General features: G+C 42.3%; 1 protein-coding gene across 1 annotated transcript in view; it reads right to left on the bottom strand.

The window, feature by feature from the left end:
- phgdh (phosphoglycerate dehydrogenase) overlaps nucleotides 1-13,565 on the bottom strand; it is a 71,074-nt gene that overhangs the window by 52,601 nt on the left and 4,908 nt on the right. The window contains exons 3-5 of the mRNA XM_085986227.1: nucleotides 12,817-12,882; nucleotides 4,925-4,979; nucleotides 4,118-4,216 (exon numbers count right to left, since the gene is read on the bottom strand). Of these exons, the coding sequence (XP_085842353.1) occupies nucleotides 4,118-4,216; nucleotides 4,925-4,979; nucleotides 12,817-12,882 (220 nt within the window). The remainder of the gene's footprint in view (nucleotides 1-4,117; nucleotides 4,217-4,924; nucleotides 4,980-12,816; nucleotides 12,883-13,565) is intronic.

Below are 13,565 nucleotides of genomic sequence, written 5' to 3'. Positions count from 1 at the left end.
TGTTTCGGTTTTCGGAAAATTTCAGATTTCGGAAGGTGGGTCGGCGGGGGGGGGGGGTCGGGGTCGGCGGTGGGGGGGTCCGCAGTCGTGGCTTGTCCGTCGCTGCTAGCCTGGAATACAATGAAGTTCCGCATTTCCACCAACAGGTCGTCGTGCTCGTTCGGAACAGGGGCCGGCACCGCCGCAGGCTCAGAGCTCTCGTTGCTTTCGAGCCTTTGGAAGAGAGTCAGGTGGTTCCGCGGGGGGGTCGTGCGCACGACTTACGCTGACCCTCTGCTCAGCGTAAGTCGGCGGGGGGTCGTGCGCCACTCTGGTCATGTCGTGCGCACGACTTACGCTGAACGAAAAAACCTTCGGTTTTTAGAGGGTTTCGGAAGTTCGGATAAAAGGTAGTCTACCTGTACTATTTGATACCAGGGCAATGATGCCAAATTTTAGCTCAATATCATGGAAGATGCATCTTATTTTGCGACAAAGAGAAACCAAATTCAGCAAATGTGTCTGTTTAAATGGCCTCTACCTTATATATTTTACCAGTTTATTGTAATCTCCATGTAGCTTTGGGTGAAGCGGTCATAAGTTGTTATACATTAATCAATCATGTACAAGTGTGAAGAGTCAACAAGCTTCATGAAGATAGGTCCTCAGGTCGATAACTTTATTTTCATTTTTCCCCCCCCAGATGTCTTGGAAGTATTTCAGAAGTTTATGATAATGCAATAAGCAAAGGCTACACTTAGCAGTGAAAGTTAGAGTCATGATCAGTACATTCAAATCAGATTGTTCATATGAGAATTTAACAATCAGGGTATTAACTTGAAATAAATACTTGCTTAGCAATGCTCCCTTTTTGACATTGGCTGCACTACTACAGCATGACTGAAACAGCATTTTCACTTTCAGTACAGAAATTAAAATTCAATACATCAGTCTACTGGAATTCAGTTTTAACGGGCAGCAAGGTTTGATATTCTATCTTGTGACATTAAATTGCTTATTTCAAGTAAATTTTAGAAAGTTTAATGTCCTCATATAAAGAAACAAAGCATAGAAAAAGATCAGTCAGGTTTGAGTATTAACCCTCTGTCACAAAACCCCTCACCTCAAACTATCTTGTGGCACAGGAAAGCAAAGAGGCCCTTAGCAAAAGATAATTTTATTATGCTTTCCATTTCACAGTGTATGTTTGTACTCTGCGACCAGTGTGCTATTCAAATTATGAATGTTAATTTGAAAATGAAACATCCCTTCTCCATACAGAAAACAATGTACAGTGGGTGATGTCAAAACTGCTTCCTAAAAGCAGGATTAGGGCAACATTAGGCTTGGATAGCTTCCAACACATTGGACACTAGGGACTGGATTTTGCCAATGGGGAGCTTTTGGAGGCGAGACTCCCACTTGTCGGGTTTCAGTCCCGCCTCCATCAACTTCTGGCCAACCCACACTATTTTCCCTTGATTGACCTTGGGCCAATTAAGGGAAAGCCAGTTACAGAGAATGTCAATGTATGACGTTTCATCTGTCAAAAATTTGACATGAGGCTAGGTTCGGATCGGTCATGGCCCTGTGGGTGGTGGAGCGGGCCCAGGGGCCGTGTAGCCTGGTCCAGCTCCTACTTCGTGTGTTCTAATTCTGTGTTAGATTTCAGGAGATGGTTCCATTCACAGGGATTAGTGGAGACCTCGGGAACAGGCTGCCAGCTAGGAGTCCTTCAAGAGTAAATTGGGCCTGTTCCTGGCTGGGGTGGCGATCACCTCTTACAGAAGGTAAGTACTGTAGGAAATACAGGGACAGAGTGATCTCCTGGACGAGTTTCAATCGCCTAGATGGGTCGGAGAGGAATTTCCCAGATTTTTTCTCCCAATTTGGCACATTGGGTTTTTTAATCTGGTTTTTCGCTTCTCCCGGGAGATCACAGGGGTTCAGGTGGGATGGAGAGTGAAAGTAGATTTGAGGTTAGGATCAGATCAGCCATGATCTTATTGAATGGCGGAGCAGGCTCGAGGGGCCGATTGGCCTACTCCTGCTCCTATTTCTTATGTTCTTACGTTCATCGTTTGACAGCTCTGTGAAGCTGTCAAACACTGACATTCTCTGTAGTTTGAGGAGTTCTTTAATTCAAGACCTCATCAAACCTCTTTCTTTTGCAGAAATTAGATAGTTGCTGCCTTGGAGAATGCAACGGCCATCTGTCATCTCTACCGCGGAGGTGCGAGACTCTCCGCATACCCACCGATTGAAGCCTGCAGGAAGAAACAAAGGTAAGTACACTTTTTCTAACACTTTGCACTTACCTCAGATACTCACCTCTCCACACTTGCACCCATCACTCACCTCCACAGCACACTTGTGGACCCCTCCGACCCACTACTCGCCTCGGTAACCCTGGCGGGCTTCGGAGCCTTCGGGAAGCCTGCACTTGTGTGGGCAAAATGAAGATAATCCTATTTTCTGCCTGTTAACTACCTGTTAACATGCAGTTAAGTGATTAATCCTTTCTCGCCTCCAAGGAGACAGGACCTGGCGTGGGATGGCTACCCGCCTCCTGGCAAGATGGCATGGAGGTGGGTTGGGCACCTGCCCCCAAATTCTGCCATTTTCCCGGCAGTCCCGCCTCACCAGGGCTGGCAAAATCCAGCCCTGTACTCTGAACTTTAAGGGACATCCTAATAACTTATCAGAAAGCAGTTTGACAATATTGTTTTATTCTTGAATCCTACAGGCAAAGATTGTTTCATTCCTAATGAAGCAGAAGTTCTTCCTCACATCATGAGTGTACAAATATAAACAGAATAAGTTACCACTGGAAGAAAAAAAATGCTTGGTTGACCTCAGAAACTAAAAGTCAGATGGCATTAATTGTCTCTAACAGGCATGCTAAATCAAAACCTTTTGCATGTCCTGATTCAGCATAGAATGGAGTATTTTCCTTCTAAATCGCTTGCATTTAAAAAAAGATACAATTTTAAATATATTGGTTCCTATTATGCTGCTGTTGCATGCCATCTGGATTAAGATAGCAAGGTCAGGTATCAATGAATTGAATATGCTACGGTTTATGACATTATCTATTTCTGGAATCAGATAGATCTAGTGCATTACAAATAAAATGAATTTGTTTTCTTTATACCCAAAACCAGCTAGGCAATGCTCTGCATGGTTCCATCTACTACCCAATATTGATGCGCTGTTAGCACAATCTCATTTGGTATAGAACACTTGAAAACTGTCATACTTGGACAAGTCTACATTTGTATTTGAAACTTGAATCTTGGATTTGTTGCCAGTAAAAACATTTGTTACAAGTCTACATTTTTTGACAGTGGAAGTGTTTGGACAGCTTGAACAAAATGCAGAGGCTGCAGTAGGGCTCCACAGCATGCTTGGTTAGAGATTAGTAGAACATTGCCCAGCTGTTTCAAGGTGTCAAGGGAACAAATTAATCTACAAGGCTTATGTTAGGAGCGTGATGGAACACTTGCCTGGATGAGAACAGCCATAACACTCGAAGCTCACCGCCACCCAGGACAGAGCAGTTCACTTAATCAGTGCCCCGACTCCAGTCTCGTGTATCCCTTCCCCCCCCCTTTGCCCCACCACTGGCAGCTGTACCTTCAGCCAATCCCTCCAACCTTTCCTCTTAAGAACTTCCATAAAGCCCATCTCTGACCAAGCTTTGGCCACTCATCCTAATCTCTTTGGCTTTTGCATCTATTTTTCCTTATGCCTCTGAAGTACTTTGGAACATTTTCTCTGTTAAAGGTGCTATATAAATGCAAATTACTATTGTTGTTGAGGAGTATCGTCTGTTTTTAAAAATTAACCACTGATGCACATACTTCCTTTCCCTCCCCATATCATTCCAGTTTTCCACTGGACCATAAGTTTGGGACACGGGCTGCACATCACACTATTCCTATTCATTTTCTGTAGTTTTGCCTCTGAAGGGAGGAATTTACTTTGTTCACCTATAAGACTACACAGCTCATCATTAACCAAAGTGTTATTAATATGGCTCATCATTAACCAAAGTGTTATTAATATGGCTAACGGTTTCTTTATTAATCTTTTTTGTAAGTGATTAATCTCGTGTCTCACCGTACAGTGGCATTACCTTCATTCCAAATGATTGCATTCTAGTTGCTACTTCCTTGCCAATTCTTCCAAGTCCCACAATTCCAAGGGTTTTCCCATATAGCTCCATGCCCATGAACTAAAGAAATGAAAATCAAGATAATCTGGTTAAGTCACAAACATTAACCTTTAACGTGAACTTTAAAACAAAGTTCGAAATATGACTAATACATCTCCTGCTGTTTGTGTTTTCTCCTAATTTCTACCTCCCTTTCCTGAAGACAGTGATTCACATGGGGAATGCTTAACCAGCAGTCCATCAATGGGGAATTCTACATGTGTTGCCTAGGCATTAGGCGACAGCATGCTATGAGACTGTGGGGTGCAGGGGACATTACAGCCGAGCCTGATCCTTTCCTCACCTATCAATGCATGTGCACATTTCAACAAGGCTACTGAATAGTGAACAGCAAGATTTTCTTCCCCTCGTCACCCCAAACCACTGTGGCTAACTAATGCCCCATCACAGCACAGCTGAGAATAACTAAAAGCACAGACCAGGGATCAAACGTTGACCCATCTGGTCCATGTAGCACAGTACCAGACTAGGAGGGAATAGACCACACAATAACTTTATTATACCCCACCCACCCCTTCAACATTTTGCCAGTCCAGACAATATATTTTCTAACAAAAACATTGACTGAGAGCGTTCCATATAACATCAAGGGAGATTTCTAGTCAACAGCCTATTTAACAAAGTATCAAAATTCCAGTAATCAATTACATTTTGCAAATTCAGTCCACTTGCTTGTGCGCATTTGAACCATTCATACTTCTACCTCACCTTCTTTCTCTCCCAGTTTCCAGCTCTCATGGAAGCCGCTCCCTGTGGAATTTGCCTACAATAACAAATTAAATCGTATTTAAATTTATCACAGCAGAAAAGCAGAAAAGAGTGCTGTGGACCTTTACTAAAAATCAAACTAGTCAGCAGTAAATCAGCATATGACAAGAAGAATAGAATTGGACCAAGATGCATGCAGTTAATGTCCACTGTAGAAAAAAAAGCTTAAAAATAGCATGAACATACAAAAAAGACAGAAGACGACCAGCTGGTCCACCAAGGCTGTGCCATCCCACATGGTGCAGGATGCACACCATTAAACACATCCCACCCCCCAAGCCTGCAGTTGTCCAATCTCCTGGAAGAAGTAAAGACAAAAAAAATCCTTAGGCTAATTTAGGCAAAAACTCTGGGAAATTCCTCTCCGACCTCCGCAGGCAATCAACCAAGCTCTAAGAGATCACGGTGACTTGCACCACTATCCCGGTCAATCCACTTACCTTCTTTAACTTATATCTTCCACTTGCAGAAACTTGTCCAGTTCCCTTTTCAATGCTTGCAGTGAATCCACTGCACGTATTGGCAACTTATTCCAGAGGTTGACCATTCTGAAAATATATACTTCCTAGCATCTAATTTAACTCTTTTCTTTCGTAACTTGTAATGATGTTCCTAGTTCTCCTCTGCCTATCTAGATTAAATAACCTATCCACATGGACAGAATCAAATTCACATTTAATTTTAAAAACCTCAAATTATATCCCCTTGAAGTCTATGCTCCTCAGGAGATAAAACATCCCAGCTCTCGAAGCCTGTCCTGATAACTAAGGGCCCTTAAACTAGCCATCAGTCTAGTGGCCCGTCTCTGGATTTCTTCCAGGGCTGTAATGTCCCCCACCATGAGGGCCAAAACTGGACAGAGTTATCCCAGCAAAAAACACAGAAAACCGAAGACATTAGAGATCAAGCCCTAGGCTGCTACCCAAATGACCAAAGATAGAGGGATTTGGAAGTTGGCCCTCAGTAAATCAAAATGAAAACCCATCTCAAAATCATAAAGTAAAGGATAGAATAAATAAGCACTACAAATTAGAAACATAGAAACTAAGAGCAGGATTAGGCCATTCAGCCCCTCGAGCCTGTTCCGCCATTCAATGAGATCATGGCTGATCATCGAAATTCAGTACCCTGTCCCTGCTTTCTCTCCATATCCCTTGATCCCTTTAGCATTAAGAAATATATCCAACTCCTTCTTGAATATATTTAATGAATTGGCCTCAACTGCCTTCTGTGGTAGAGAATTCCACAGGTTCTCCACTCTCTGGGTGAAGAAATTCCTCCTCATCTCTGTCCTAAATGGCTTACCCCTTATCCTTAGACTGTGCCCCCTGGTTCTGGACTCCCCTGCCATCGGGAACATCCTTCCTGCATCTAGTCTGTCTAGTCCTATTAGAATTTTATAAGTTTCAATGAGATCCCCCCTCATTCTTCTAAACTCTAGCAAATAAAAGCCTAATCAACCCAATCTCTCTTCATACATCATTCCTGCCATCCCAGGTATCAGTCTGGTGAATCTTCGCTGCACTCCCTCCATGGCAAGAATATCCTTCCTCAGATAAGGCAACCAAAACTGCACACATTACTCCAGGTGTGGTCTCACCAAGGCCCTGTACAACTGCAGCAAGACATCCTTGCTCCTGTACTCAAATCCTTTCGCTATGAAGTCCAACATACCATTTGTCTTCTTATCCCCCTGCTGCACCTGCATGCTTACCTTCAACGACGGGTGCACAAGGACACCCAGGTCTTGTTGCACTTCCCCTTTTCCCCAATCTATTGCCGTTCAGATAATAATCTGTCTTCCTGTTTTTGCCACCAAAGTGGATAACCTCGCATTTATCCACATTATACTGCATCTGCCATATCATACTGGAGTTTCTCTGCATCCTCCTCACAGCACACACGCCCACCCAGCTTTGTCTCGTCTGCAAACTTGAGATATTACATCTAGTTCCCTCGTCTAGATCATTAATATATATTGTGAATAGCTGGGGTCCTAGCACCAATCCCTGCTATACCCCACTAGTCACTGCCTGCCACTCAGAAAAAGACCTGTTTATTCCAACTCTTAGCTTCCTGTCTGCCAGCCAGTTCTCTATCCAAGTCAGTACCTTACCCCCAATCCCATATGCTTTATCTTTGCATACCAATCTCCTCTTATGCAGGACCTTATCAAAAGCCTTCTGAAAGTCCAAATACACCACATCCACTGGTTCTCCCTTATCTATTCTACCAGTTACATCCTCAAAAAAATTCCAGTAGATTAGTCAAGCATGATTTACCTTTTGTAAATCCATGTTGACTTTGTCCGATCCTGTCACTGAATTTCAAGTGCTCTGCTATTACATCTTTTATAATGGACTCTTAGCATTTTCCCCACTACCGAGGTCAGGTTTACCGGTCTAGAATTCCCCGTTTTCTCTCTACCACCTTTTTTTTTAAAAATAGTGGGGTTACATTAGCTACCCTCCAATCCATGGGAACTATTCCAGAGTCTATAGAATTTTGGAAGATGACCTACTATTTCTAGGGCCACTTCCTTAAGTACACTAGGATGTAGATTCTCAGGCCTTGGGGATTTATCGGCCTTCAATCCAGTCAATGTCCCTAACACCATTTCCCTACAAATACTGATTTCATTCAATTTCTCCCTCTCATTAGACCTTATGTTCCTCGACATCTCTGGAAGGTTATTTGTGTCCTCCTTTGTGAAGACAGAGTTCTACACTACCTGGCTGCTACTGCTGGAAGATTATAGCCAGAAGGATACAGACACTGTTATGAACCTGCTTTCTTGGAAACTTTCATTTCATATAGATTGGGAAGAGCAGAGTAACTCAAGTCAGAAAGGTAGTGAATTTCTTGAGTACATTCAAGATCATTTTCTGGAGCAATTTGTTCCAGAAGCAACAAGAGGGCAGGCCGTACTAGATTTAGTAATTAGCAATGAGCCAGACTTAGTTAATATTCTAACAGTAAGGGAATATTTATCCAACAGTGACCATATGATTGAATTCAATGTTATGTTTGAAAAGGAGAAATACAGCAGTTACCAATATTTTAAACTTTGGTACGGCTAACTTTAACGGGATGAGACGGAGACAGGCAACAGCAAACTGGTCAAAACTGTTATTGGGTAAAACTACAGATGAATGGGAAATGTTCAAAAAATAATTTAGCTTAATACAAGACCAGTATATAGGCCCATGGCTCTACTTTTTTATTTTTCATTCACAGGATGTGGGCATTTCTGGCAAGGCTGGCATCTATTGCCCATAAGAAATAAGAGCAGGAGTAGGCCATTCGGCCCTTCGAGCCTGCTCCGCCATTCAATGAGATCATGGCTGATCTTCTGCCTCAACTCCATTCACCGGTCCTATCGCCATTATCCCTTGATGCCTTTACGAGTCAGAAATCTATCGACTTTTGTTTTGAATATACCCAATGACTGAGGCTCCACAGCCCTAGCTTTCAAATCATCAGCAAATTTGGAAATGTTATATTTAGTCCCCTCATCCAAATCATTGATATAGATTGTGAACAGCTGGGGCCCAAGCACCGATCCTTGCGGTACCCCACTAGTCACAGCCTGCCATCCTGAAAAAAACCCATTTATCCCTACTCTGTTTGCTGTCTGTTAACCAATTCTCAATCCATGCTAGTATATTCCAATTCCATGTGCCCTAATTTTGTTCACCAACCTCTTGTGTGGGACCTTATCGAAGGCCTTCTTGGCTTAGCAAGAACTCCAATAGGTTTGTAGAACAGGATTTCACTTTCATAAATCCATGTTGACTCTGCCCAATCTTACTATAAGTTTCTAAGTGCCCAGTTATTGCATCCTTTATAATAGATTCCAGCATTTTCCCAACTATTGAGGTGAGGCTAGCAAGTCTGTAATTCCCAGTTTTCTCTCTCCCTCCTTTCTTAAATAGTGGGGTTACATTTTCTATCCTCCAATCTACAGGAACCATTCCAGAATCTGTAGAATTTTGGAAGATGACAAACAATGCGTCCACTATCTTTCAATGCGGCCACTTCTTTCAAAACCCTAGGATGCAAGTCATCCAGTCCTTGGGATTTATCGACTTTTTGTCCCATTAATTTTGCTAGTACTGTTTTTTACAAATAATAATTTCTTTAAGTTCCTCATTCTCGCCACACCCTTGGTTTTCTCGTATTTCTGGGAGGTTTTTTGTGTCTTCCTCTGTGAAGACAGAAACAAAAGTATTTATTTAATTTCTCTGCCATTTCCCATTATAAATTCGCCCATCTCTGACTGTAAAGAACTTACTCCCAGTGGAGGCACGGTTTACACTGGTCTGTACCAATGGGTTAAACACTCCCAGTGGAGGAACGGTTTACACTGGTCTGTACCAATGGGTTAAACACGCCTAGTGGAGGAACGGTTTACACTGGTCTGTACCAATGGGTTAAACACGCCCAGTGGAGGAATGGTTTACACTGGTCTGTACCAATGGGTTAAACACTCCCAGTGGAGGAATGGTTTACACTGGTCTATTGCCCTCGAGAAGGTGGTGGTGAGTTGCCTTCTTGGCTACAACCGAGTGTCTTGCTAGGCCATTTCAGAGGGCAGTTAAGAGGCAACCACATTGCTGCGGGTCTGGATTCACATAGGCCAGATTTCATTCCCTAAAGGACATTAGTGAGCCAGATGTGTTTTTATGACAATCTGGTAGTTTCATGATCATCATTACTGACACTAGCTTTTTATTCCAGATTTATTTATTTAGCTGAATTTAAATTCCCCAACTGCAGTGGCGGGATTTGAACTCACGTCTCTGGATCATTAGTCCAGGCCTCTGGATTACATGGGGAAACTCTGGGTTACTAGTCCAGTAACATAACCACTATGCTACCGTACCAAATAACTGACGAGAGGAGAACATAAAACTAAAGAACATAAAACTAAAGAAAAGAGTATACAAAAGTGCAAAGAGTAGTGTAGATCCAAGTGACTGGGAGAGATATAAACAAACAGCAAAGGAAGACAAAGAAAGACAGAGCTGCAAAAAGGGACTACGGAAAGAAACTTGAGGGATATCAAGATTAACAAAGTTTTTGCAGTTATATAAGAAAAACAGATAGTCAAGGGTAATATGGGTCGTTGATAATATTGCAATTGAAAATAAGGAAATGGCAGACTTGTTGAATTTGCATCAGTCTTCACAGTAGAGGAAGAGGATAATATAACTGACATTCCAGGAAAACTAACTAGCAAAGGTTATTAAGCGGTGTGGAGCCAAAGCGGGTAAATGGAATTAGGATACAGATCAGCCGTGATTGCTTTGAATGGCAAAACTGGCTTGAGGGCCTACACCTGTTCCTATACAAAAGCAAAATACTGTGGATGCTAGAAATCTGAAATAAAAATAGAAAATGCTGGAAATGCTCAGGTCAGGCAGCATCTGTGGAGAGCAAAACAGATCTTTCTCCACAGATGTTGCCTGACCTGCTGAGTATTTCCAGCATTTCCGTTTTTATTTCTATGTTCATATGTTGGTCCCACTGAAAACTGGTTCCAAGACCACAACTGAACTTTTAGTCCCCTCTGAGCCTGTGTGAACTACCAGCTTATCAAATCCTAGCAGCTCACGTTAGCACAATTTTCACTACTGTCAAAGAGGAGGAGAATTCCATACTGTAGCACATCAGTTATCTCTCCCAGAGAAGGTGGATATCTGTAGAATAAATGCTGATTTGAGAAGCTAAAGTGTGAATTCATCTGGAACTGGGGAAGGAATGGGCCTTATCCTCACACACGCACACCTACACAAAGAAAGGTTGTCTGTTCTGAGGATGGGATGAGAAATAGCAATGACACCTTACACGCAATTCCAAATTCTACAAAGAACATTAGCAGCCCAACCTCAACTAGTGCCATTACCATAGTCTCCTGCCAAGAGTATCTGGATACCCTGATCATAAGGTTATCCAAGACTAGACAAATGCGACCAAAGTACAAACCATATAAGTGTACCTTCCAAAGCTCAATTACAAATTGTTTTCAAATCTTTGTGCGAGCATAACAACACAGCAGGGGTGGCAGTATGCAGGTAGTCAAATGCATGCTCTACAATTGGGTGGGACTGTATTCGCCTGGTTCCATTTTTATCTATCTAATCGTAGCCAGAGAATCCCCTCCAATGGCTTCACTTCGCGCTCCTGCACCATTGCCTCTGGTGTCCCCCAAGGATCTATCCTTGGCTCCCTCCTATTCAACATCTACATGTGGTCAATCGACGACATTATATGTACGCTGACGACACCCAGCTCTCATCACCACCTCTTTCGACCCCTCCACTGTCTAACTTGTCAGACTGCTTGTCCGACATCCAGTACTGAAATGAGCACAAATTTCTCCAACCAAATTGTTTTCGGTCCCCACCACAAACTCCGTTCCCTAGCCACCGTCTCCATCTCTCTCCCTGCCAACTACCTGAAGCTGAACCAGACTATTCGCAACCTTGGTGTTGTATTTGACCCTGGGATGAGCTTCTGATCCCATATCCACGCCATCAGTAAGACTGCCTATTTCCACCTCTGGAACATTGCCCGACTCCACCCCACCTGATTTGCTCCGGAAACCTTCATCTATGCTTTTACCTCTAGACTTGACTATTCCAACACACTCCTGGCTGGCCTCTCATCTTCTACCCTCCGTAAACTTGAGGTAATCTAAAACTCTGCTGCCCGTCCTAACTTGCACCAAGTCCCGTTCACCCATTACCCTTGTGCTCGCTGACCTACATAGGCTCCTGGTTAAGCCACGCCACGATTTTAAAATTCTTTTTTTTCAAATCCCTCCATGGCCTCACCCCTCCCTATCTGTAATCTCCTCCAGCCCTGCAACCTTCCAAAAGTTATCTGCGCTCCTCTAATTCTGGCCACTTGAACATCCCCAATTTTAAATCACTGGGCCACTGGTGGCCATGCCTTCAGCTGCCAAGGGCCTAAGCGTTGAAATTTCCTCCCTAAACCTCTCTGCCTCTCTTTCCTCCTTTAAGACGCTCCTTAAAACCTACCTCTTTGACCAAGTCTGCCCTAATATTTCCTTATGTGGCTCAGTGTCAAATTTTGTTTTATAACACTATACTGTGAAGCACCTTGGGATGTTTTAGTATGTTGAAGCTGCAAGTTGTTATTGCTGTATAACCTGAGTTCCTATATAAAAATGTGAGCCAATAATTAAAAGTTCTTAATTTCAGCTACGTTATCAATAGGAGATATTGAGCTCATCAGAGATAATTACAGTGATAGATGCTTTATTCGTCAGAAGGGAAAGTAATTCGTGGCTGCTCTCACGTGACTCATGGCAGTTTATATGGTTTACTGAGCTGGCTGCTATGCAGCAAAGACAGAAGCGGACGAGCAGGTGCCTTCTTAGGTAGCCAACAGTTTGATGCAAGGTACTGGAGATCCATTAAGAAAACAAGAGCGATTTCATTTTTTCCCCTAAAAAAGGACTTTTTTTTGCACTAAATACCAATTCATATATAAATCTAAACATTATCTAAACATTTAATTTTCTAGAAAATTAATCAGATTAAAGTAAGAGAAAGTAAATATCTTTTCAATGAACATAATTAACGTTTTAAAAGTGTAACTTTGTGTTCCAATCAAACTAAATAATACTTTACATTTCCATTCGAACTTGCTACTGTTACCATTCCAGATAACAGAATTCAGATGGCTATCATAAGAACATTCCCATGGAGCCCCACACACACAGGGCTTTTTGTGTAACTTAGCAGTGCCTTGGTTCAATAACTTAATTTTGTTAGGATATATAATTGGTTGCAAAATCTTACCTGGCCAGGCACATGATCATTGCACAAGTCATTTCAGCAGCACTGATTGTGTTCCCATTTGGTGTGCTTTGAAGAAAAAAATAGGATTAATATTAATTCAGTTACTAATCTTTGAGATTGTAGTAGTAAGCTTTCACCAAAGTAAAAACATGGATTAGCTTGTTTGGAGAATGTGAATTAAAAGTGCATTTCTTTATTTCTACTTCATTAGCTTTAAAATGTCAGTATTGAGAAATATTGCTCTGTGGGGATTAATTATAAAATGATCCTTTTCCAGTTGTATCTATTTCATTTCAAAAATACAAAATCAAATTTTGTGGCAGAAAAACTCTGAAAGTTTCCATAATTTGTTCATTTGGACCTCAAACCTCAACCTTGTGCCCTTATACATCTGGTCCAGAATTGACAGTGTAAGTCAGAAAAACTGTTCAAAAGAGGCTTTCTATATTACATAACAGTAGACATGTGCTGAAAGACTTTTGTTTTTTTTAATTTTTGTTTTTTTATGGGATGTGGGCGTCGCTGGCAAGACCAGCATTTATTGCCCATCCCTAACTGCCCTCGAGAAGGTGGTGGTGAGCCGCGGCAGTCCGTGTGGTGAAGGTACTCCCACAGTGCTGATAGGTAGGGGAGTTCCAGGATTTTGACCCAGTGACAATGAAGGATCGGCGATATATTTCCAAGTCAGGATGGAGAGAGACTTGGAGGGGAACTTGGAGGTGGTGGTGTTCCCATGTACCTGCTGCCCT

The sequence above is a fragment of the Somniosus microcephalus genome, chromosome 4 (assembly GCF_052327205.1).
Source record: "Somniosus microcephalus isolate GS21.2 chromosome 4, FLI_Smic_1.0, whole genome shotgun sequence".
Lineage (NCBI taxonomy): Eukaryota > Metazoa > Chordata > Chondrichthyes > Squaliformes > Somniosidae > Somniosus > Somniosus microcephalus.
This window is presented reverse-complemented; position numbering and strand designations above follow the sequence as displayed.